The sequence below is a fragment of the Carcharodon carcharias genome, chromosome 19 (genome assembly GCF_017639515.1).
Source record: "Carcharodon carcharias isolate sCarCar2 chromosome 19, sCarCar2.pri, whole genome shotgun sequence".
Lineage (NCBI taxonomy): Eukaryota > Metazoa > Chordata > Chondrichthyes > Lamniformes > Lamnidae > Carcharodon > Carcharodon carcharias.
The window spans coordinates 79,551,772-79,577,745 of NC_054485.1; the positions used below are offsets into that span (position 1 = coordinate 79,551,772).

Sequence of the window (25,974 nt, forward strand, 5' to 3'; positions counted from 1 at the left end):
CGACACTCCTTAAGTGATGTGAAAGGAGTCAAAGAGTACAGACACTCCTGCAGATATGTGAAAGGAGTTAGAGAGTACAGAAACTCCTGCGGTTGTGTGAAAGGAGTTAGAGAGTACAGACACTCCTGCAGATATGTGAAAGGAGTTAGAGAGTACAGAAACTCCTGCGGTGATGTGAAAGGAGTTAGAGAATACAGACACTCCTGAGGTGACGTGAAAGGAGTTAGAGAGTACAGACACTCCTGCAGTGATGTGAAAGGAGTTAGAGAGTACAGACACTCCTGAGGTGATGTGAAAGGAGTTAGAGAGTACAGTCACTCCTGCAGTGATGTGAAAGGAGTTAGAGAGTACAGACACTCCTGAGGTGATGTGGAAGGAGTTAGAGAGTACAGACACTCCTGCGGTGATGTGAAAGGAGTTAGAGAGTACAGACCCTCCTGCGGTGATGTGAAAGGAGCTAGAGAGTACAGACACTCCTGCGGTGATGTGAAAGGATTTAGAGAGTACAGACACTCCTAAAGTGATGTGAAAGGAGTTAGAGAGTACAGACACTGCTGCGGTGATGTGAAAGGAGTTAGAGAGTACAGACACTCCTGCAGTGATGTGGAAGGAGTTAGAGAGTACCGACACTCCTTAAGTGATGTGAAAGGAGTCAAAGAGTACAGACACTCCTGCAGATATGTGAAAGGAGTTAGAGAGTACAGAAACTCCTGCGGTTGTGTGAAAGGAGTTAGAGAGTACAGACACTCCTGCAGATATGTGAAAGGAGTTAGAGAGTACAGAAACTCCTGCGGTGATGTGAAAGGAGTTAGAGAATACAGACACTCCTGAGGTGATGTGAAAGGAGTTAGAGAGGACAGACACTCCTGCAGTGATGTGAAAGGAGTTAGAGAGTACAGACACTCCTGAGGTGATGTGAAAGGAGTTAGAGAGTACAGACACTCCTGAGGTGATGTGAAAGGAGTTAGAGAGTACAGACACTCCTGCAGTGATGTGAAAGGAGTTAAAGAGTACAGACACTCCTGAGGTGATGTGAAAGGAGTTAGAGAGTACAGACACTCCTGAGGTGATGTGAAAGGAGTTAGAGAGTACAGACACTCCTAAAGTGATGTGAAAGGAGTTAGAGAGTACAGACACTGCTGCGGTGATGTGAAAGGAGTTAGAGAGTACAGACACTCCTGCAGTGATGTGGAAGGAGTTAGAGAGTACAGACACTCCTGCGGTGATGTGAAAGGAGTTAGAGAGTACAGACACTCCTGCGGTGATGTGAAAGGAGCTAGAGAGTACAGACACTCCTGCGGTGATGTGAAAGGAGTTAGAGAGTACAGACACTCCTGCGGTGATGTGAAAGGAGTTAGAGAGTACAGACACTGCTGCGGTGATGTGAAAGGAGTTAGAGAGTACAGACACTCCTGCAGTGATGTGGAAGGAGTTAGAGAGTACAGACACTCCTGCAGTGATGTGAAAGGAGTTAGAGAGTACAGACACTCCTAAAGTGATGTGAAAGGAGTTAGAGAGTACAGACACTCCTGCGGTGATGTGAAAGAAGTTAGAGAGTACAGACACTCCTGAGGTGATGTAGAAAGGAGTCAGAGAGTACAGACACTCCTGCGGTGATGTGAAAGGAGTTAGAGAGTACAGACACTCCTGCAGTGATGTGAAATGAGTTAGAGAGTACAGACACTCCTGAGGTGATGTGAAAGGAGTTAGAGAGTACAGTCACTCCTGCAGTGATGTGAAAGGAGTTAGAGAGTACAGACACTCCTGAGGTGATGTGGAAGGAGTTAGAGAGTACAGACACTCCTGCGGTGATGTGAAAGGAGTTAGAGAGTACAGACCCTCCTGCGGTGATGTGAAAGGAGCTAGAGAGTACAGACACTCCTGCAGTGATGTGAAAGGATTTAGAGAGTACAGACACTCCTAAAGTGATGTGAAAGGAGTTAGAGAGTACAGACACTGCTGCGGTGATGTGAAAGGAGTTAGAGAGTACAGACACTCCTGCAGTGATGTGGAAGGAGTTAGAGAGTACCGACACTCCTTAAGTGATGTGAAAGGAGTCAAAGAGTACAGACACTCCTGCAGATATGTGAAAGGAGTTAGAGAGTACAGAAACTCCTGCGGTTGTGTGAAAGGAGTTAGAGAGTACAGACACTCCTGCAGATATGTGAAAGGAGTTAGAGAGTACAGAAACTCCTGCGGTGATGTGAAAGGAGTTAGAGAATACAGACACTCCTGAGGTGATGTGAAAGGAGTTAGAGAGTACAGACACTCTTGCAGTGATGTGAAAGGAGTTAGAGAGTACAGACACTCCTGAGGTGATGTGAAAGGAGTTAGAGAGTACAGACACTCCTGAGGTGATGTGAAAGGAGTTAGAGAGTACAGACACTCCTGCAGTGATGTGAAAGGAGTTAAAGAGTACAGACACTCCTGAGGTGATGTGAAAGGAGTTAGAGAGTACAGACACTCCTGAGGTGATGTGAAAGGAGTTAGAGAGTACAGACACTCCTAAAGTGATGTGAAAGGAGTTAGAGAGTACAGACACTGCTGCGGTGATGTGAAAGGAGTTAGAGAGTACAGACACTCCTGCAGTGATGTGGAAGGAGTTAGAGAGTACAGACACTCCTGCGGTGATGTGAAAGGAGTTAGAGAGTACAGACACTCCTGCGGTGATGTGAAAGGAGCTAGAGAGTACAGACACTCCTGCGGTGATGTGAAAGGAGTTAGAGAGTACAGACACTGCTGCGGTGATGTGAAAGGAGTTAGAGAGTACAGACACTCCTGCAGTGATGTGGAAGGAGTTAGAGAGTACAGACACTCCTGCAGTGATGTTAAAGGAGTTAGAGAGTACAGACACTCCTAAAGTGATGTGAAAGGAGTTAGAGAGTACAGACACTCCTGCGGTGATGTGAAAGAAGTTAGAGAGTACAGACACTCCTGAGGTGATGTAGAAAGGAGTCAGAGAGTACAGACACTCCTGCGGTGATGTGAAAGGAGTTAGAGAGTACAGACACTCCTGCAGTGATGTGAAAGGAGTTAGAGAGTACAGACACTCCTGAGGTGATGTGAAATGAGTTAGAGAGTACAGACACTCCTGCGGTGATGTGAAATGAGTTAGAGAGTACAGTCACTCCTGCAGTGATGTGAAATGAGTTAGAGAGTACAGACACTGCTGCGGTGATGTGAAATGAGTTAGAGAGTACAGACACTCCTGCAGTGATGTGAAAGGAGTTAGAGAGTACAGACACTCCTGCGGTGATGTGAAAGGAGTTAGAGAGTACAGACACTCCTGAGGTGATGTGAAAGGATTATAGAGTACAGATACTCCTGAGGTGCTGTGAAAGGAGTCAGAGAGTACAGACAGTCCAGGGGCCATGTGGAGCTCATAGCCAGAATCAGAAATAGGAGCCAGTCCAGGGGTTCAGAGGGCATGCAGCAGGAGGAATCATTGGGAGCATGGTGTACTCCAGCTGCAGGGATGGGCAAGGGCTGTGTACTCCAGAGGAAAAAAGCACAGATTGGTGTGTGGGGCTGTCTCACAGTCACTGTCCATGGGCTTGTCTGTCTCTGTACTGGGCTGCAGATGGAATGGTGATGGAAACTAGAGGCATCTGTAACCTGTGGATGGGCAGAGGTCCACATGGGGTAGGGGAATGTCACAGGCACTGAGCTGAGCAGGGAGGGTAAGAATGTTGACCACAACAACTATGTGATCAAATATTATTGGGGGAGGCTGGAGAACAACTTTCACATTGTGAGGTTCGAGGTATATATTTGGCACATGGACAGTGAGAGAGGGAGCATCGATTTCTGTTTAATAATAAAAGTGAAGAATCACCACCTTGCTGTACTGGCTCAAAACAAAAGTAACAGCGAAGCCAATCAGGAGGGGTCTGAGGCAGTGTGGGAGGAGCTCACTGCTGGGCTAGGGGGACCATGCTGGGGATGCTCTTTAACCTGTTAGTGTTGCAAGAGTGAACAGGAATCAGCTTAGAAAGAAAGAAGGAAGACCTCCTTAGGAATAAAGCTACTAAAAGCCAATGCCAATAAGTGCTGTTAAAGGGCTGTTCAGAACTCAGTGGCTTCACCTCACAGTCTTAATGGAGAATGGAGAATTTGGGAATACAGGCAATGGTGAAGGAGGCACAGCTGTATCATATATGGCATTCCATCAATGAAGGCCTGTCACATGTTCAAGAAATGTGACTCTCCTAATGGGCCAAAGGGCATCTGTTCATTGACCTTGAGCAATTGACTGGTCATTAGTCTGTCACAACAGAGATTGGAACAACGAGCTAGGTTGGTCACTCATCTCATTTACACCTTATCATCCCACACAGGGCTCAAGGGGTTACTTATCTGTGATGCCACCCTGGTCACCTCGACGTGTGAGCTAATGTCTCAGGGACAAGGCAGCATCAGCCACCATGCAAATAGGTCAGGAAAAGATGTGGAGCCCTAAATTTCCCATGGGCTTCATATTCAGAGCTTCACTTTCTTGATCCTTTAATAATTTTTGGTCTTCAATGTTTCATTTCAGAGAAAAGGCAAAAGCAGATATGGATCCAGGGCTCAATGCTGCCTTTGTCAGGGTCCTAATGCAATGGAGGAGGTGAAGGAGGGAGAGGTGACTCCGAGCACAGCTCCAGCAAGAGGGACATGGTCAATCGGAGCCAGCGCATGAACAGGAGGGTCAGGAGGAGAGACCCAGAACATAGGGGCGACTCGCTAGGCCTCGGGTTTATTGTAGAAGAGTCTCCCATTTACAAATGAGTGAGAAGCAATGCCGTGCACATCTGCGCTTGTCCTGAGCTCTGGTACATCACATATACCACATTCTTCCTGACCCCATGTGGAGCTGGAGGGCATCCCCTGCCTGTGGCATTGAAGGTGACCGCAGCACTCAGTTTCTTGGCCTCTGGTTCTTTCCAAGGATCAGTAGGGGACCTGTGCAGCATCTCACAATCTGCAACACATTGATGCATAAAGGAGGTCACAGATGCCTTTTACAGGAAGACCCATCATTGTGTCAGGTTTGGTCTAGACGTAGATAGGCTGAGATTCACCGGCCTTACCACCATCTCAGGCTACCCAAGAGTGCAGCTTGCAATAGACTGCACCCATGTGACTGTAGGGGTTCAATGCAGGAGCCTCTAATGTTTATAAACTGCAAGGGCTATCATTCCATCAATGTACAACTGGTGTGTGATCACCGGAAGCACATATTGCACATTTGTGCATGGTGCCCTGGGAGTTGCCATGACTCCTACATCCTGAGCTATTCCCAGGTGCCTGAGGTTTTCCAGGGGCCATTACATCTGCAGGGAATGCTGCTTGGGGATAAGGGGTACTCATTGAAACGCTGGCTGATGACACCGGTGTGTTGCCCTCTGTGTCGTTCCGAGGAGAGGTACAACACGGCTCACAGCTCCACACACTCCCTTAGAGAGCAGACCATGGAGCTACTGCAGATGTGTTCCAGATGCTTGGGCTGCTCAGGTGGCTCACTACAGTACACTCCCGACAGGGTTTCCCACATCATCGCAGGGGGTTGCGTCCTTCACAATCTGGCAATGCAGAGGTGAACCCCTTCCAGAGGAGGATAAGAGCTCATCGAAGGATGAAGATCCACAGGCCCAGGAACCTCATGAGGTTGCTGAGGGTCAGAATGAGCACGATCACGCCTTGGAGAAAGGAAGGCTTGGGAGGCATGACTGTGATACTTTAATCACTGACAGGTTGCAGGAAGAGTAAAGTTAAGTGATGGAATATGGCCACTTCTCTCCTAGCTTTCAGGGACATTCCCTTTGATCTCAGGGATATTCAACTACTCACAGCGAGAACAAGTCATAGATTCACATTTGCGCATTCTGGCCTCACGAATCACCAGGCCATGCTCTTTGCTTTGGTGCATGGGGCCCTGTGAGTGAGCTCACTCTGGGAACTGAGAGTCCACTCTGGAGCAAGAGCGATGAGAGGGAAGACTTGAAGCCTTCGCCACCATCTAATGATGCAAACATCGCTGTGACTGGGATGTGGACATGCCGAGGGATCTCCTCCTCCTGGGTGTCTTTTTTCTGCTACTACCACTGAGGAGACACAAATGCTGCTAGAATATCAATGCTGATGAGCTGCCCTCGCTCAATGGTGTTCCGCAAGGAAGAAGGGTTATAAACGCTTACATCACACATTTCCAATAAAGATTTAAACACATCTCCCTGACATCATACAAAGGTGCGGAGACTAGTTCAACAGAGCCTGACATCACAGGCATATGAATCTCACAGTGGGACACTGAGCGGGAGGAAAGCTAAACCTTGAAATAAGAGGATTCCAATGTACAAAATCACCATGCCTTCAGTTGACAGAAACAATCAGGTAACCATCAAACGTATTAACAAAAGTATAATTTCTTTACAGTGATAACACACACGTTACCCAAAAATGACACAAGTCTTTCTAAACTTTTCTAATTCTACCACTGCATCTGGGTGCAGCCCTGACATCTGCAGCAGAGGTGGAGACAGCCTGCTGACTGCTACGTCCTGATGTCTGTGATGACCTTGGTGGACGCCCTCTAGTGGCTCGAGGTCTGGAGGGCCCCAGTCTGATAAGGGTCTCCTGCCCTTGGCGGCCTGAGAAGCTGGAGTGGATGGGGTCACAGGCAGAGGGGGCTGTGAGCGGCTGCACAACCTTAGAGTGTCCTGAGAGGAGACCCCCGGGGTGCCCGGCTGACGCTCATCCTCTCCGAGGGCCCCACCCTGACTCCTGCAGGAGATGGTGCACCTGGAGGGAGGTCAAGGTGCCTCATCCCCATGTCACCTCCATCTTGAGTGTTATAGCTTGTTAAATTAACAAGTGGGCTGTTGAGTTGAGTGGTTAGGTGATGCCCAAGGTTGCTTTTCCTTTGAGTTTTCATCCTTAAAAACAGGCAGAAGTCTTGATGATGCCCACCAGGGTGTGTGGCCATGGAGTGCAGGGCTGTGTGCAAATCCAGCAAGACCTGCAGGACCAAGGTCCCCATAGTGGACGCCAATCTTCCCATGGTTACGTTGTGGCACTCGCTTGTTGGAGTCAGGACATCAGACAAAACGCGGTGGATTTCTCCATCATCTGCTCTAGTCTGCTGAGTGACTGATGAATCTGCCTGATGTTCGGCCTCCTGTTGCTGCATCTCTAGCACAGATTTGGCAGCTGCTTCCAGAGGCTCATCATCTGATTCGGACTGTGCGGATGGCTGGTCTCCAGCAGCCCTCCGAGTGCTGGAGACCTGAGCTGTCCCTGCCTCCGACTGCTACAGGGACGTGTCAGTGAGGTGTTCCCCAGAAAGTGAGCCCAAGCCTAATCTGTGCCCCAACGATGTGTGTGTCTCTGAGCTGGTGGAGGGTGTGTGTGAGGGCAGTGACAGTTCTTCCGGAGCTTCCTCCTCGGACGTCTGGGGGCTTGGACTGGTGCTGGGCCGGCTGTGGGCTTCGATCCGCTGGTGCCTAGTAAATGGAGAATAGAGTTTCAGTTAATGAACATAGACTATATAAGACTGCGTGTGGCTCACTGTGAATGTCAGGATTTGATGAGGTGACGGAGCTGTGGTCCATATTCAGTTCCTTGAAGAGGCCGATCTCCCCTTCCCCACGGGAGCGATCCCTGTCCTCCCCAGCCAGCTCAGCTGCAGCCTCCTCAAACTCAGTGAGGGCCATGACGTCGGCCGTCCATCCCCCGGTCTGCGCTCTCTCACGCCTGTTATGTAGCAGCTTGGCCTGAACAAAGACGCAGAAAGTCATATGATGTGAAGGGATGGAGCAGAGGTTGGGTGAGATGCATGTCCTCTGCGTGTGGTGAGCTGTCCCCAGAAAGGGCTGTGGATGGAGAGTAAGCAAATGATAGATGGGCTGTGAAAGTTTCCGTGAGGCAGTGTTGATATGTGTGAGATCCCTGAATAGAGTCGCTGTTTAAGCGCATGATGCCATGATGAGAGTTCATATTGGAGGGAGTTGGAGGAAGACTTCCCCTGGTGGAGCAGATGAGATCATTCATCCTCTTGCTGCACTGGATGGTGTTTCAGGCACAGTTGCCAGCCACGCTGACATGCTCTGCAAAGGCCAGAGATGTGAAGTTAAGTGTGCTTCCTGGAGCCACCCCTGGGATACAGGGCATGCCTGTGCACCCACACTCCTCTGATCAAGGCCTTGAGGGCCTGTTGGGTGAAGTGGTGCGCTGCCTTCTTCTTGAGGCTGCAAGCCTTGTTCTCCTGGTTGCCAGACATCTGTAACGGTCTCCTGGAGACAGATGGGCTGGAGAGAGTGAGGTTATATGTTGGACTGGAGGTTAAATATGGCGCCCAGACCTTTGACTCCTCCACCTGATGCGGTGGCGGACGAATCAGCTCCTGACCTGGCTGGTGATTCTGCACGACAATCGTGCGTGCTTTATTAATAAGTGCCGAATCCGGCATCAGTTCCCGCCATTCTGGCCAGCAAGCTGAGCGCTGCTGAAACCACTTGCCACCACACTTAGCCTCATAAATGGATAATTCCACCCACGTATCCTTGATCAGTGAAGTCAATTTTTAATCTCTGATAAGTCTCAGTTAACTCAGACCATCTTAGACCAATTTAAGATCTCATGTAGGAGAGAGACCTTTAGTCAAGCTTGTATTAGTTCTCCTGTTTAAAGGTTTTCTCCTTCACTACCATTCGTGAAGGAAAGGATCTCGTGATAAGATTATAGATGGATAGGAATGCTGGAGAACTGGTTAAAGAGTTCCATCTCTTTCTCAGTTCACTTTCTAGAACCTCTATCACTGACCTTCTCCCTTCTGGTCTCATAACCTGTAACACACTTTGCTGTTTAAATATGTATTTGACTTCTGAGATTTCTATTTTGCGTTCCTCACTGAAGCTTTTGCAAACTATTTTATCCTCATCATGAGTTTCATTGTATTGTGTGAGGAATGATACTTCTCAGCCTCCTCTGTCAACCTTTCCCCACTTCCCTCGATGACATCGCTACCTGAGTTTGATTTTTGTACGTATACTATGGGCAGGGATTTCCAGCCCCAACACTGCTAGGCATCGTCTTGGGCAGGGCGTGAAAATTTGGAAAGCTGTTGACTTTTAACGACTTTCTAAATTTTCCTGTTCCAGCCGCAATGATGCCTGCCCTTGTGTGGCTGAAAAATTCCACCCTATTGTCGGGATCATACCAGATTTGCACTAAGTGCAGCAGCGGGCAGGTAAAACAACATTTTACCCGCCGGCCACAATGGTGGCTTCTCACGCCATATCATCTCAAACCCCACCGCATTATGCATTCTCGGGAAACACGCCATTTCGGCGGCAGGTGGGCTCCGATTCGCATGCCACACCATCAACTTGCCACTTCATCATGCCGGCGCCACATTTAAAATATAGCCGCGCGCATACCTCTCTGTGCTTCTAACCCAGAACTGCTGCAAATAAAACTGCGAGTGCTGCCCAAAGCAAGGTCGGCAAACACACCTGGAAGACCTGAGTGAAGTGCAGCTCGCCAGGTGCACATTGCTGCTTACATGCTGTTGCAAAACAAGTCGGTGTGAGGGCAGATGATCAGCATGGGGGGGTGTGGTGGGGGGGGGTCCGGCGGGCTAGCCTTATGCAGATGTTTTGCAATGAGTTTCCCGATGTCCGATGGCAGAAACACGGCCCACCATCAGTGGGCTGAACGGATGATCACAAACTGCTTTCATGACATTATAAAACTGATTTGTGGCCTTCTCACTATATTGTCCACTCATGTCACCGAAAACGCCCGAAGCCAGTGGCCATGGAAAATTCCGCCCTATATCTTTGAACTCTCAGCTGTTCTTGGAACTATTGTGTCTGTTTCAAGCATTCTACATGAACACAGAATTTCCATTTTCATCCTCCTAGACCCTTACTGCCACTACTCTTAGAATAGCCTCCACATTGTAATTCTGTGTTTTAATAAAGAACTGAGGTATCCCCATTTATGTCCTCAGTTCCTTTTCTATATTTACTTTACACAACTATTTCTGATTGGTAATATTTTCATTTTCCAGGCTATGGATTTTACTACCACACGAGAATGTTTCTTCTTATCCCTCCCCCCATTGACCTCCCACCTCTTTCAGTAAAACAGTAATCTTTATCGGCGCTTCTGAATTCTCTGCTTTTGGTTTCTCATTACTCTCCCTGACCCAAATTGTTGTGTAACCAGATTACTTTCCAGTGCTTTGTCTTTGTAACCTTTTTGTTTCAAACCCTCTGCATTACAATTGAGAAATGGAACAACACCCATGTATAATTTTTCATATTTCTGCTGGTGTTTTTTCTCTATACATTTTTGGATTTCTTCTTCCAACTTACTCCAACCTAAAGGAACTCAAATATCTTAACTACTACGACACCTCTTCCTTGGAATTATTCATCATCTTCAGCCTCTTCATGTTGCCTTACCCAGATAATTATTTGCTCTCTGAGAACAGTTCAGTTTGTTTTCATTTTATAAAATTTTGAAGTAATCCAATTGATTCTGAATAAAATGATTTCCTATGTCTCAGCCTTATGACTTCTGACAACCATAAAAAAGGTTTTCTTCCCTCCTGCTCCTGATGACAGCTTATTGTAGATTCCTGGGCTTCTTACCAGCAGATAAAGGTCTCTAGTATGTGGTCATCTGAACACAAATTTTTATTTGACAATTTACAGGCGTTTTTTTTTTCATTTAGTCAACAATCCAAAGAGTCATTATTCCCATAAAATTAGCTGTGCTAAAATTTACCAAAAATCAGATTTAATTTATCAACTGAGAAATCTCTGGATATAGTTAATTCAATCAGTGAAACTGAATAAGGCATTAGTTTATCAACTGAGTGAAACAGCTGTTCTCCAGATAAGAAACAGTTGGAAAGAGTTACTCAAATCAGTAAAGGCTTAAAATGATCAACTGGGTGAAACATCAGTTTTCCATATTTGCAACAGCTGCATTATATTAATATTCATCAACAGACTTTTCAATTTAATTGACTTGATGACTGATTCAATGGCACATATTAGATATCCTTGCTTTAACTCCTTTTCTGGCCTTTTTCCATTCCTTTCCAACTTGATATTGTTTCCATTCCTCTGGTAACAGCTCTTCTCTCCCAGCAACTTCTGCTATTATCTCAGCCTGTTGCTTTACTGCACTCAGTGACTGGATTCTATTCAGGTACCCAGGTTTAGCCTCCTCTTTCTCAGATTGAATCAAAAGGTCGATGTAAGCTGGAGTTGATAATGGGTTTGGTCTGAGAGCTATTTCTTCAAGTCTTAAAATGCTCTGGGATGATTGTTCAATCAGCTCCAACACGACATCCTGAACATCAGCGAATTCCTGCTTAAGATTCTCCATGATTTTCTGCTGTGTCATCTTTTCACCAGATGCCTTTTCATACTTCTCCTTCAGCTCATTGTATGTCCTCTTCTCCTTTTTAGTTTCATAATCAAATTTGTACTTTTGTTTGAAATGAACATTCCAGAAACATTTATTAGGACAGACTGTGCAGTATCCATTCTGGCCCATTGCTGCACATCCCCTTTTACCATCATCATTAGGAATTCTACAGGGATAGTGACAGGTGAAGTGACATTTCTGACAGTTCATTATATAATTACCAGTCCCTCTGAGATCTACTTGTACAGGAACTGTGATTTCAATTTCATACTCAAAATCTTTATTTGCATCCAGGTCAACCTGGTGTTGGTTCAAAGCCTGTTGTGTCCTCCTGATCTCCCCCAGTTTCATCAGACCGACTTTGATCTGAGGCTGCAATCCCTCTATTGCAGTTTCCAGCTGCTGACGATCCCTGAGGACTTCCTTTGTCAAGCGTAAACTCTTTGTTTCCATTTTGTTCAGAGCTCTAAAGAATTTCTTCATACTGTTTGATCCCATCTTCCAGAACATTGCATCAAAGTTATCACCATCCTCCTCATCTTCCTCCTCATTGCTATCCTCAGGGCTCCTCTTGGTTCCAGAAGAGTTTCCAGGAACTGAACTTTGAGCAAATATGGCTGAATTGTTGAACTTGAAGTGAACTGGAAAACCTTTTTTATCTTTGGGACATGATACCTCAGCAACATTGATGGCCTCCAGAATGGGGAGAACTTGTCCATCTGCAAATGTCACCAGGATTTGGATGTTCTCTGCAATGTCTTTGCCAAAAATGGAGAGAATTGAATCAAAGACGTATTTCTGTGTGAGAGTCAAGCGAGCCAAAGAGGCTTGAGCAACAAAACACACGGCGTCGATCTGATCAACACCAGCTGGGGAAGTAAAGAACTCTCGGATCTGATCAATGATCAATTTATCTCGGGTTATCCCCCTGGTATTTCCAAATCCCGGAGTGTCAATGATAGTGAGAGAGTAATCAATCTGGAATCCTTCTCGATGGTGAGGTTCATAGGCAGTGATTGAGGATGTCTGACTTTCAGCCTGGGATCTTCCTGTCCCTTCGTCTATTAATTTATATCTGAAGTTGTCCTCCCATTTCACACCCAGGATGTAGTTGATCATTCCATTGATGAGAGTTGTTTTTCCTGCTCCTGTTGCCCCAAGAACCATAACTGTCCTCACACTATGTTTTTTGGTAGGTTTTCCAAAGGAGCATTTTACACGGTGTCCATCCATGTCAATTGTCTTCTTCTCTAAGGGGATTGTGTAAATGGAAGGGTTCCCTTTGGATGTTAATGTACTTTCGCTGCGAAGTTTCTCAGCCAGTCTCTTTGGTTCATTTACTATTTTTATTAAAACCCCATCACTTCTTGGTATACAAGAATCTCCTTGTCCACAGTGAGCAGAGAATGACTTGGGTTTCAATCCCCCTGAAGTATCATGATAATGATATTCATTGACTGTTGTCTTTATTTCCTCCTTTATTGCATTCTTCTTGCTGGAGATAATTATCCTAACTTTGGGATTTCTATCAGCAGATTTATTTGTAGGAAGTGTAGTGACACTGTAACTCTCACTGACCATGCTGACTCCTGCCTTGGTCACTGCTCTGTATTAGAATTGATACTCCTGGTGCGACTGTAACCCAGATATTGTGTGGGAATCGGAGTTATCCGATGTATCCACAGTTGTCCATTCCTCCTGTTGATTAGCTCGGTACTCCACCTCGTACCCAACAATCTCATCAGCACCGTATCTCGGTGGCTGTAATTGGAGTGTCACACTGTCATGTGTTCTTTCACTAACCACAGGTTTCTCTGGCTGTGATGGGAGTTCAAAGCAGTGACTCACCACAAACCCTCTCTCATACAAGTAAATCGATGCTCCTACATTACTGTCATCCTGTACAGAAGCAGCAATGAATTTTGTTTTCCCTCGTGCTCTGTTGGCTGTGAAAAAATCCAGGAATAAGCGAGAGCATTCCCTCATCTTCTGGGATACAGACACTGAGTTAAACCACTGCTGGTTGTGATGTTCTGCACTAACCTGGTGAGCAGGATTAGGTATCAGCATTCTCTCAGTTGTGTGAGATTGTAGGTAGCTGTCTGCTCCTGACAGATAGAAATCCTCTTGATACAGTGATGTGAATGTGAAGCAAACCACATACTCTGTCTCTGGATTCAACACTTCTCTATCCAACTCACTCCTTGATTTCATAATTTGTATATCTTTCAATATTATGAGATAATATCTCACCACATTCATTTCCCGCTCCTTGTCATCCAGCCATTTGATCAGTGACTGATGATTGAATGGTGACTGTTCCTTGTTCTTCAGAATGTCCACCAATAATCCTTCCTTCTTCCCACCTCCTCAGATAGATGATAACACCTTGGCTAAACTCTTCTGGAAAACCAATGCGTACTCCTGACACATTTCTTGGAATTTCTTTATCCTGTGTCTGATCTCTGGGAATTGAACAGTGACACTGTCTCCCATCATATCATTGCATCTCATCACTGCCTCATTGAGCTGCTCCAGCACAGACTGGGAGCGATTGACCAGTCCGATACTTATGTCCCGTACCAGCTGAGCAGCTTTGGAGTCCAGTTTATTGAGCGGGTAGAGCCAGACACTCATGGGCACTGTGTGCTCTCCATCCTGTTGCAGTAAATTTGGCAGATTTGTGTAGATTTTGATGGCATCTTGGAACGTAGTGGGATTGTTTTCCAAGGAGAAATCCCCATAAAATGTGCAGCTGAACTTCTGAGCATTTGTGTTTTCTCCATCGGTCACTTTTAGGGAGGCCTGACCATCAACTGCAATCACAGGAATTTTTTTAATCATCAGCTCCAGGTTACCCTGAATATCCTGTAGAGTCTCTGTTGAAGAGACCTCTTGATCAAACACAAAGAAAGCCTGAGCCCCGTACAACACTGCTGTAACCACATGAGTAGCTGTCCCCTGATCAAATACATGTGGGTAGGTTACATTCTGTCTGTCTAAGTGGCTCATTGTCAGCTGCTCAAACCTGGTTGTTGTTCGGTACTGAAGGGTCACTCGGGCCTGTTGCTTCGATCTCTTTGTATCATTGAGATATTTTGCAGATCCTTTCACCTCTACCAGCCCACCCAGGAAACTTGCTTTCAATGATGCATTCACATTCAGTGCACTGGCTTTCTTCTCAATGGAATCGGATGCAATGAGTTGAAGCTCTGTGTTAGGCTGAGGTCGCACATCGAGGTCATTCCGCAGGGCCTTTATTTCCCACAATGTTACCCCTACAGAAAAAATAGAGCAACAGGCAGATTTGATTTGAGTTTAATGGTATTAAATGAGAAATTAATCAGAGAATTTAGATAGTACATTTAGTAGATCATTTATAATGAGAAAGCTCTCTTTTGGAATGAAAATATGGCATAAATGGAATAAGCATTTCATTTTCTTAGAAAAGATTTATGCTTTTTATCAGTGCAAGTCTCACTGGTTATCATCGATCTGATTATCATTTAGCAGATTAATACAATGTGTGATTGAGGCATACAATGGAGAGCGTGCAGAAGAGGTTTACAAGAAGAGATGAGAAACTTCAGTTACGAAGATAGATTGGAGAAGTTGGGATTGTTTTCCTTGGAGAGAAGAAGATTAAGAGAAGATGTGAGAGAGACGTTTGAAATCATGAGGGGGCTGGACAGAGTAGATGTTCCCGCACGTAAAAGGATCAAGAACAGTGACGTGAGAAAATACTTTTATGCACAACGAGTGGTTCGGGTCTGGAATGCACTGCCTAGAAATGTGGTGGAGGCAGGTTCAATCATGGCATTCAAGAGAGCATTTCAGAATCACAGAATCTTAACGGCACAGAAGGAGGCCATTCGGCCCATTGTGTCTGCACAAATGAGCATTATGGTCTAGTGCCATTGCCCTGCCTTTTCTCTGTAACCCTGCACATTGTTTCTATTCAAATAATTATCTAAGGCCCTCTTGAATTTCTCAATTGAACCTGCCCCACCACACTTCCAGGCAGTGCATCCCAGACCCGAACCACTCGTTGTGTGAAAAAGTTTTTTCTCATGCCATATTTGCTTCTTTTGCAAATCACTTTAAATCTGTGCTTTCTCGTTCTTGATCCTTTTATGAGCGGGAACAGTTTCTCCCTATCTGCTCTGACTAGCCCCCTCATGATTTTTAAAACTTCTATCAAGTCTCCCCTCAGCATTCGCCTCTCCAAGGAAAACAGTCCCAACTTCTCCAATCTATCTTCATAATGAAGTTTTTCATCCTTGGGACCTTGTAAACCTCATCTGCACTCTCTCCAATGTGTTCACATCCTTCCTATAATTTGGTGCCCAGAACTGTACACAATATTCCAGCTGATGTCTAATGAGAGTCTTATATAAATTCAGCATAACCTCCTTGCTCTTGTACACCATGCCCCTATTAAAAAAGCCCAGGATACTATATGCTATATAACTTTATTAACTCTGTCCACCTGTCCTGCCACCTTCAATGATCTATGCACATATATACCCAAGTCTTTCTGCTCCTGCACCCCCTTCAAAATTTCACCCTTTATTTTATATTGTCTGTCCATGTTCTTCCTACCAAAATGCATCACCTCACACTTCTCTGCACTGAACATCATCTGCGACCTATCTGCCCACTCCACCAACTTGTCTATGTCCTCTTGAAGTTCCACACCGTCCTCCTCATGGTTCACAACACTCCCAATTTCATATCATCCGCAAACCTTGAAGTTGTCCTCTGAACACCAGGATCTAGATCATTGATATATATCAGGAAAGCAAGGGTCCCAATGTCAACCACTAGAGAACTCCATTACAAACCTTCCTCCGGCCTGAAAAACATGCATTGATCATTACTCTCTGCTTCCTATTTTTCAGCCAATTTTGTATCCCTGTTGCTACTGTCCCTTTTATTCCATGAGCAATTGCCTTTCTCACAAGTTCGCTCTGTACCACTGTGTCAAATGCCTTTTCAAAGTCCACGTACACTACATCAACAGCATTACCCACATCGACCTTTTCTATTACCTCTTCAAAAACCTCCAGCAATTTAGTTAAACACGATTTCCCCTTTAGAAATCCATGCTGGCTCTTCCATATTTTTCCATGTGTCTACTAATTCTATCCCAAACAATCCCAAATTGTTTCTAGAATCTTGCCCACACTGAGTTTAAACTGACTGGTCTGTAATTGCTGGGCTTATCCTTACAACCTTTTTTGAACAAGGGTGTAATGTTTGCAATTCCCCAGTCCTCTGGCACCTCCCCTGAGTCTAGGGAAGATTGAAAGATTATGGCCAGTGCCCCTGCAATTTCTACTCTCACTTCTTTCAATATCCTTGGATGCATCTTGTCCAGTCCTGGTGCCTTGTCAACTTTAAGTACCAAGAGTCTATTCAACACTTCCTCCTTACCAATTTTGAACCCTTCTAGTGACAGAGTTTCCTTGTCTGTCACCATGGCCTGGGTAGCATCTACCTTCTTGGTAAAGACAGATGCAAAGTATTCATTTAATACCTCAGCTGTGGCCCCTTCATCCATGTGTAAATTCTCTTTTAGGTCCCCCCAATCCTCCTTTTACCACCCTCTTAATATTTATATGCCTTTAGAAGGCTTTATTTATGAATAGAAACAATGTGCAGGGGTACGGGGAAAAGGCAGGGCAATGGCACTAGGTCATCATGCTCATTTGGAGATGCAGTCACAATGGGCCGAATGGCCTCCTTCTGTGCCATCAAATTGCTGTGATTCTGTGACTTTCTAGTTCTATGTAATTATTCTAGTTTGTCCAATCATAGTCTTTGCATCTATAACAATGTCTTCTCCCCCTCCTTCCTTTGCAGTGACATCCAGAATTACTCCAATTTTCTATTATTGGCCCTTCCTCTTCTTTATCTGCTTTTTGATGTGTCATCTGAAGTCACGGGGTCAGCTTCCACTTCTATGTGAATAACATCCAGCTCTGGGTCTTGCTGATCTCCCTCAGCCTCTCCATTGCTTCAATACTGCCTGTCATGTGTGTTATAATGACATAAAAGCATCAGTCGCCCATAAAGAATTATGAAAAAATGGTTCATTTATCTAGAATAGGCACGGGAAAACAGGTATAATTTGGTATAAAGTTTAAGATACCAGCAACAGAGCTGTATGTGCTGTGCTGCGCTGAAAGTAAAAGCGAAACTAAAACAGGGACGCATGACACACCTGTTGAGTAAATGACATGCTGCTATCCCTTAAACGCATATTACAACAATCCCCTTACTTTTTAAAAATATTTTCCACCCTTCCAAAGAGGTTGAACTACTTACAATACATTTTCATGTTTAGTTACCATTACATACGAGTTTAGAGCTGATGAATACATGAATCTCTAAACCATAGAGGTAATCTGCTGATACGCCCAGATCTTGTAATCTTGATAACCTTGGGTGAAATCATCTGCTCCCATTGGCAATATGGTGAGAAGGCCAACAATCAGTTTCACGCCTTTGTGAAGCCAGTTTGCAATCGTCTGCTCTACCTTTCAATAGCAGGCCGCATTTCCCCCACTGCATGTCAGGAACCTAATTTCAATACTTTGGTATCTCATTATAAGCCCTGCTCGCCAGAATCATCCCCCTACGCTGGATTACCCAGGCACGTCGGTGTGATTGCACATCACCGTGTTTCACAACTGGACGTAAGCAACATGCATCTAGTGAGCTGCTCTTCACTCGGGACTTCGAGGTTTGTTTGCCTGAAGCAGCACTCGTGGTCATCAGCGCCAGGCTTCACAGGCAGCACCACATCACCTTTACAGGGGCTCACAGGCAGGCTTCTAACTACCAGACCAGCTGTAAGGCGAGGGTGACTTTTCAATGGCTGCATGACTAAGACTTGCTTGGGGAAAGGGGAGAAGTGGCCTCAGGTAAGTGAAGAGGCTGCAGAATGAGGGCTGTACTGGGGAAGGAGGGTAACCCAGGGTATGTTTGGGGGCAAATGTTGATCTGTGCAAGTGACCTCGAGATGGTGAGGAGGCAGTCTCCAGAGGAGATCAGGCCAGATGGAGATGTGAGGGTGTGTGTGAGAGAGTGAGTGGTGATGCCCCTTGAGCTGGGAGTGAGTGAGATGCCAGTGAATGTGTGATGGCTTTGTGAGTGTGTAAGTTTAGAGTCATGAGAAAATTGCCTTATCTTGCAGCACAGATGAAATCATTCTTCCTCTTTCTACACTGGATGGCCAACCTCTTCTGTACAGCGCTGGCACTGACCACCACTGCCACCACCTCTCAAGCCGGAGTGGTGAGGTTGCTGGACCTCCTGCGGACAGAGTGGGGGTGGAGGACATCACGACAGGCCCCTGAAAGGCAAACCAGGGTTGGGTCACTGAACCCTTCCTGGCTTTCAGGGCCATGGCTCCACTGGAGCAGACCTGGGCTGCAAGCATTGAGAACTGTGTGCGTGGCTGCAGTTTAAATATGGCAACCGGAGTGAGGAAACGGTGAGGTATGGCAGGCAATTCAGAGGCTGCCCGTCAGTGAGTCGGCATGTTTCCTGTGGCTGTATAATTAATGAGGTGGGAAGGGGACGATACAGAGTGAAAACCTGCCATTTTGGCCGGTGGGTAAAACATCTTTTTTCACACCCACTACCACACTTAGTGCAAATCCGGGATGATTCTGCCCTTTGTCTGGAGGTATCTATAATTGCTCACAGTAATCTGTATGATTGTCATTCTTGGATGTTGTTCCTGGTTTCATTTGGGATCTTGTTCTTGATGCACTAAAACTGTACAGTTGTTGAGGAACTGGAATGGATCTGATTTGTCCTCGGTTATATTTCACTGTTGTGCCTTTATGTGTAATGATTTCATAGGACCTTAGTTCTGAACATATCCTTGTCACCTTTTTGGTTGTCATGTACCTTCTGTATGATCCTGGATGCAAATTTGTTATCTCAACTGTAAACTTGGCAATTTTGTACCCTCATTTTTATCATGTACATTGGTCATCTTCTCTTGCAGGTTTAAGTTCCTCTCTAGTTTCTGAGAGAGTACAATTAGTAACAGTAGGTAGATTGGCAAGCATTGGTCTGCCAAACATGAGCTCTGCCAGTGATGGAATAGTTGCACTTAAATGTGTCACTCTCAAATGGAAAATTGCAATGCATAGACCTTGCTGGGTCTCGCTACATTGAGAATTAATGATTTCACCATGCGAATAATTCATTCAGCTAGGCTAGATCTAGGGTAATGAGGAGAAGAAGTAGTGTGATCAATATTACACTTCTCACACATATCCTGAAAGGCTTACCAGTAAACTCTGCACTATTATCTGTAAAAAATCTCTCTAGGCACACCAAATAAACTGAAAATAACACTTGGAGTGTGCGTGACAGTTGTGCTGGACATATTGTGCAATATTGGACAATGGTCTACTTGGTAAATTGCAACCTTGGCAGTGCACTGGTCAATGGCTTTTGCCAAATCATCGCCAGTGGCTTGTGATTGGTCTCTACCACAAATCTTTTGCTAAGTAGTTAGATATGAAAATGCATGATTCTAAACACTAAAGCTAATGTTTCCTGCTCAATGTTGGAATTGTTGGAATGCATTACATAAACAGACTTTGAAGCAAATGCAATCGGTTTGCCCTTTTGTAACAAGCATGCTCCCAGATCTTTCTTTGAGTGATCTTTCTCCAGGGTAGCTGTCTCCCTGGGATTGTAAAATTGCAATTTGATGTTTCTGATAATGACTGTTTCAGTACTGGTCATCTGCATGCCATAGGAAAGGCACATCCTTTTTCAACAATTCCTTTAGTGATTAAGATTTTTGAGCAAAATTGGGAATGTATGGGGACAAGAAATTAAAGAGACCTAGGCATCTTTGAAGATCGTTCTTATCTTGAGATATTGGCATGGCTTTAATATCTTCTATTTTACCTGGTTTGGGACTTATGCCAGCGCTGGAATGAATAGAACCTAAGAAGTTGATCTGCTGCTCGTTGATGACACATTTCAGACTGTTGAACATCAACCCTTCATTATGTGTTGCTTGCATCAATTAGTGTAGATTATGGCTATGTTCTTGTTTTGTTTTTCCCACAACAGCAATGTAATCGGCGAGACACATGAATCCTGGCACAGTGCATGTAATGAGGTCCATGGAGCTTAAAAGAGATCCTAGCTGACAGATAGCCCAAGAGGAAGTCATTGAAAACAATATTGTCCAAACAGGGTATGAAATGTCGTAAGCTCCTGGGACTTCTCCGTGAGATGTACATACATCTTGATGGCATCAAGCTTCAAGAAAAATTTTGTGTCTGAAAATCTCTGATTTAACTCTTCTATTGTGGGTATTTTGTAAGGACAACATTTCAAAGCTATGTTTAAACATTGTGGATTGAGGCATATTCTCAATGATCGGTCCTTCTTTATGACACACGTAATGGAAATACATCACCACTCTTGTGTGCTCTTGTACTTTTCTGATGATTCTGCCTTTTTCCATTTTGTCCAGATCAACTTTCAATTTCTGTTTTAAGTGGCTGTTACACTTACTTGGTGGATCAATGGACAGGCTTGCATTCTCCTGCAAATGTCATGTTGCAGCTCCCTTGAACTGCCAATTTTGTCAACACATTCGGATATTTTGATCTTAGGTCATGAACTGAGAAAATAGGAGTAGTTTGAGGTTGATCCGCCGTGTGAGGTCTGACTAATCCCAAGGATTGTCACTAGTCCGGGGTCACAGCATGCCGGTAGAACTGGGATTGCTAGGCCATTCAGCTCCATGATGTAGAATGTCTGTGACATCCAGGAGGATTGATTGTATTTGCACTCCAGAACTAATGGACACTACACATGGAATAAGTGAACAACTGAAAGTTGCATGGCCCTCCATGTTGTGGATATATGTCTTTTTTAGAATTTGTGGGGTGGTATGTTGGCACTTGCCTGTGTTAATCTTGACCAGTAACAATTAGTTACTAACTTTCTTAGGGCAGATAATTCAAATCTTAGCAAATATTTCAGACAATAAGTTGGCATTTATGTTCTCCACCTAGATTGACAGTATGAAACATGTGTTTACCTCTCTTCATCTCATTGTGCACTTCATCGTCATGTTTTGATTTGTCAAATACCTCATGTTTATGTTCCTGATGGGAGATTGGATGGTCATTCTCATTGCTTGAAGGTACCCGTTGTGTAAGGTCTGTTTGGATCCGTGCATGGCTCTTTGTAGCTACATCAGCTCTAGTGCAATGGCACTTTCTGCCACATGCCTTGCAGAACTGATGGAAAGCTGAACATTTTCTTGGTCTATTCAGAAGGACACACCTTCCACATGTCTTGATAGGGTTGGGTGTTTTAGAAAGTACATCGACAATTAGGATTTTACTTAGGACCTGTAACTTCGTCAACCTGCGAGGATCACTTCATACTTACATCCATCCTTGAGTAGTTCTTTGATGCCTATAGCTTTTTGGCTTATCTAGTAGAGCCTACTGGATTCTTCCATGGAAGTGGATGTGATCACCATCACAACAATTCTGTCTGCTAGTTCTGCATCTGAAAAATCACAGTACATATCCTTTTCTCTTCATTGGCTGAAGTGGGTTCTGTAGGCTATTGTTGAAATGACATGAAATCTAGGTGATGAATATGGATGTTTCACCTGCTACTGAACCAGTCTTCTGATGTAGCCCAGATCCTTGGCGATCCTTTACCTCTTCCACTGTTAACTCTGACATGTTCAGCCTGTGGAGACCTTCATTCCCAATTGCTAGGCCAATTTTTATTGTATGCTTTTCTGGTTCTGAGATACCTGAATCAAGAAACCATAGTTCTGCAAGCTGCTTAGCATTCTGAATTCGGATATTAAGTTAGCTGCATCTCAAATGAAACTAAGGAATGTTGTGAACATTCTGACAATATCCCTTTGACCTTCCTTCTCCTGTAGTACCTGGGATGAGTGTCACTGGTGCCTCCTTCAAAGTTCATTCATTATAATCACAACCTTCTCTGGCCTGATTTTTATGATGGTTTTTTTTATTTTGTTTTGTTTTGTTGGACTCTCCCTCACTTGCTATCGATCCACCCACACCCTGGACACTCCCCTTTCCCGACAGAGCTAACCCAGTGCTGGTCCTCTTGACGCACTGTCCCACTCACTGAACTGACAGGCTTTGCCCTGCAATCTCACCATGAGGGATCATTCTGCTCACCAGCTCTTTATTTATCCTGGCACTCTACCTTCAAAGCTTATTTGTGCTGTCACCACACAGCGATTTCAGCACTTTCCGATGCTGTGGCTCTATTACCATCTGACTAGAATGTCTCATGACATAACTGTTCACCATGTCGTACCTGTACTGAATATTGTTGCCAGGCTGAGCACAGTGACCTTTAGAGGGAATCACTGCTGCACACCATATTGTGTGTGTTATAATGATATAAAGACACCAATCACTCAAAGAATTGGGTAAACACATTTTGGGTTCATTTATTTAGAATATACATATGAGAACAAATATAAATGGGCATCAAGCTTGAAGACACCAGCAGCAAAGCTGTAAGTGCTGTGCTCTGCTGAAAGCAAAAGTGACATACTTAGTTTCTGGTGAATGTCATGCTGCTATTCCTTAAAGGTGTATCGCAACACTGGCCACACATGCTATTATTACTATAGGGTTTATTGGTTCTGTGCAGTGTGTTTACTGGGTAAATGTGCATGGAATTGCCATAATGTGGAATGAAGGTAATGAGAGGGCACGGGGGGTGGAGGGGTATAGGTTGGCAGGGCGAGGGGTTGCGTGGTTAAGACATTTTGAATTTAGGTTTCAAAAGGTTTCCTCATTGAGATTATGGTCCATGACACCTCGGAAGGGCTGTGAACCACAAGTCCTTGAAAAGTTGACCCAACTCCACAAAAATTGCAGAGGGCTCGGAGATGCCAATCCCTGCAACAGTGCTGGCCAGGCTGGGAGTACAGGGTGCGGGCTTGTGACCCGCACCAGCCTGCACTCATACAGTTCTGACAAAAATTTGGGGTGTTGGAAATGGAGCCGGGAATCCCAGGATTAGACCATAAAACCATAAGACATAGGAGCAGAAATCAGGCCATTCGGCCCATCAAATCTGCTCCGCCATTCAATCATGGCTGATAAGTTTCTCAACCCCATTCTCCCACCTTCTCCCCATAACTTTTGATCCCCTTACCAATCAAGAACCTATCTATCTCAGTCTTAAATACACTCAATGACCTGGACTCCACAGCCTTCTGTGGCAATGAATTCCATAGATTCACCACTCTCTGGCTAAAGAAGTTTCCCCTCATCTCTGTTCTAAAAGGTCTTCCTTTTACTCTGAGGCTGTGCCCTCGGGTCCAAGTCTCTCCTACTAATGGAAACATCTTCCCCATGTCCACTCTATCCAGGCCTTTCAGTATTCTGTAAGTTTCAATCAGATCCCCCCTCATCCTTCTAAACTCCATCGAGTATAGACCCAGAGTCCTCAAACGTTCCTTGTATGTTAAGCCTTTCATTCCTGGGATTGTTCTTGTGAACCTCCTCTGGACCCTCTCCAGGGCCAGAACATCCTTCCTGAGATACGGGGCCCAAAATTGCTCACAATATTCTAAATGTGGTCTGACCAGAGCCTTATAAAGCCTCAGCAGCATATCGCTGCTTTTATATTCTCGTCCTCTCGAAATAAATGCCAACATTGCATTTGCCTTCCTAACTACCAACTCAACCTGCAAATTAACCTTCAGAGAATCCTGGACTAGAACTCCCAAGTCCCTTTGCACTCCAGATTTCTGAATTCTCTCCCCATTTAGAAAATAGTCTATGCCTCTATTCTTCCTACTAAAGTGCATGACCTCACACTTCCCCACATTGTATTCCATCTGCCACTTCTTTGCCCATTCTCCTAACCTGTCCAAATCCTTCTGCAGTCTCCCCGCCTCCTCAATACTACCTGTCCCTCCACCTATCTTTGTATCATCTGCAAACTTAGCCAGGATGCCCTCAGTTCCTTCATCTAGATCATTAATGTATAAAGTGAAAAGTTGTGGTCCCAACACTGACCCCTGCGGAACTCCAGTAGTCACCGGCTGCCATCCTGAGAAGGACCCCCTTATCCCCACTCTCTGCTTCCTGCCAGACAGTCAATCTTCTATCCATGCTAGTATCTTGCCTCTAACACCATGGGCTCTTATCTTACTGAGCAGCCTCCTGTGCGGCACCTTGTCAATGGCCTTCTGGAAGTCCAAGTAGATAACATCCATTGGCTCTCCTTTGTCTAACCTACTCATTACCTCCTCAAAGAATTCTAACAGATTTGTCAGGCATGACCTCCCCTTGATGAAACCATGCTGACTTTGCCCTATTTTACCAGGCACTTCCAAGTATTCTGAAATCTCATCCTTAATAATGGACTCTAAAATCTTACCAACAACCGAGGTCAGGCTAATCGGATGTAATTTCCCGTCTTTTGTCTCACTCCCTTCTTAAACAGGGGGGTTACATTAGCGATTTTCCAGTCCTCTGGGACCCTCCCTGACTCCAGTGATTCCTGAAAGATCACCACTAATGCCTCCGCTCTCTTCAGCTATCTCCTTCAGAACTCTGGGGTGTAATCCATCTGGTCCAGGTGATTTATCCACCTTCAGACCTTTCAGTTTTCCTGCACCTTCTCGTTGGCAATGGCCATCATACTCACCTCTGCCCCCCGACTCTCTTGAACTTTGGGGATGTTACTCATGTCTTCCACCGTGAAGACTGAAGCAAAGTACCTATTCAGTTCCTCCGCCATTTCTTTGTTCCCCACTACTACTTCCCCAGCGTCATTTTCCAGCAGCCCAATGTCCACTTTTGCCTCTCTCTTACCCTTTATATATCTAAAAAAAACTCTTGCATTGGGTTCTGCCCACCATTTTTAAAGGTCTGTGAAAAGTCCAGCCAATCGTCTCTATCTCATTGATGTAACCCACTAGTGGCGCACACTTGTTAGAGTTTAGTATATGGAGAAGTTTAAGCAGGTAGTTGGTAGTGGAAAGAGAGAGGCGGAGTTATCTTTGCTCCCCAGGATGATCCTGGAATAGTTCAGAATCTGCACCTGCTTCAAAATGTTAGATCATTTTCAACCAAACAGTCTGGTCTCCATTCTACCCCTGCTTTCTCCATCACTTCCAGCATCCTGAATAATTCCATAGATTGGTAAAGCAGATTTGAAGTAAAATTTCTTCACTATTAATCCGTAGTTTATATGTATGAACTGACACTAAAAAAAGACTGGTCTGTTGGGTGCATTCCATATTAGACACAGTTGTGGTCTCTTACAGTCTGCTGCCACCATATATGTTGAGGGTCTCAATGTAGGCCTCAAGGGGTTCATTTCTATGCTACCTATGCTAGGCAAGATATTGGGAGCAACCGTTCCATATTTGCAGTAAGTGCGGTAGCGGGCAGGACAGCCACCCAGTGTCGCAGGAGGATGAATGATTTTTTTTTCTGTTATTCATTCACGGGATGAGGGCTGCGC

At 45.0% G+C, this 25,974-nt stretch overlaps 1 protein-coding gene across 1 annotated transcript in view; it reads right to left on the reverse strand.

Annotated features, from left to right (window-relative positions):
* Positions 1-10,669: 10,669 nt before the first annotated feature.
* LOC121292003 overlaps positions 10,670-25,974 on the reverse strand; it is a 67,289-nt gene continuing 51,984 nt past the window's right edge. The window contains 1 exon segment of the mRNA XM_041213736.1: positions 10,670-14,705. Within this exon segment, the coding sequence (XP_041069670.1) occupies positions 11,035-14,705 (3,671 nt within the window). The 3' untranslated portion in view covers positions 10,670-11,034.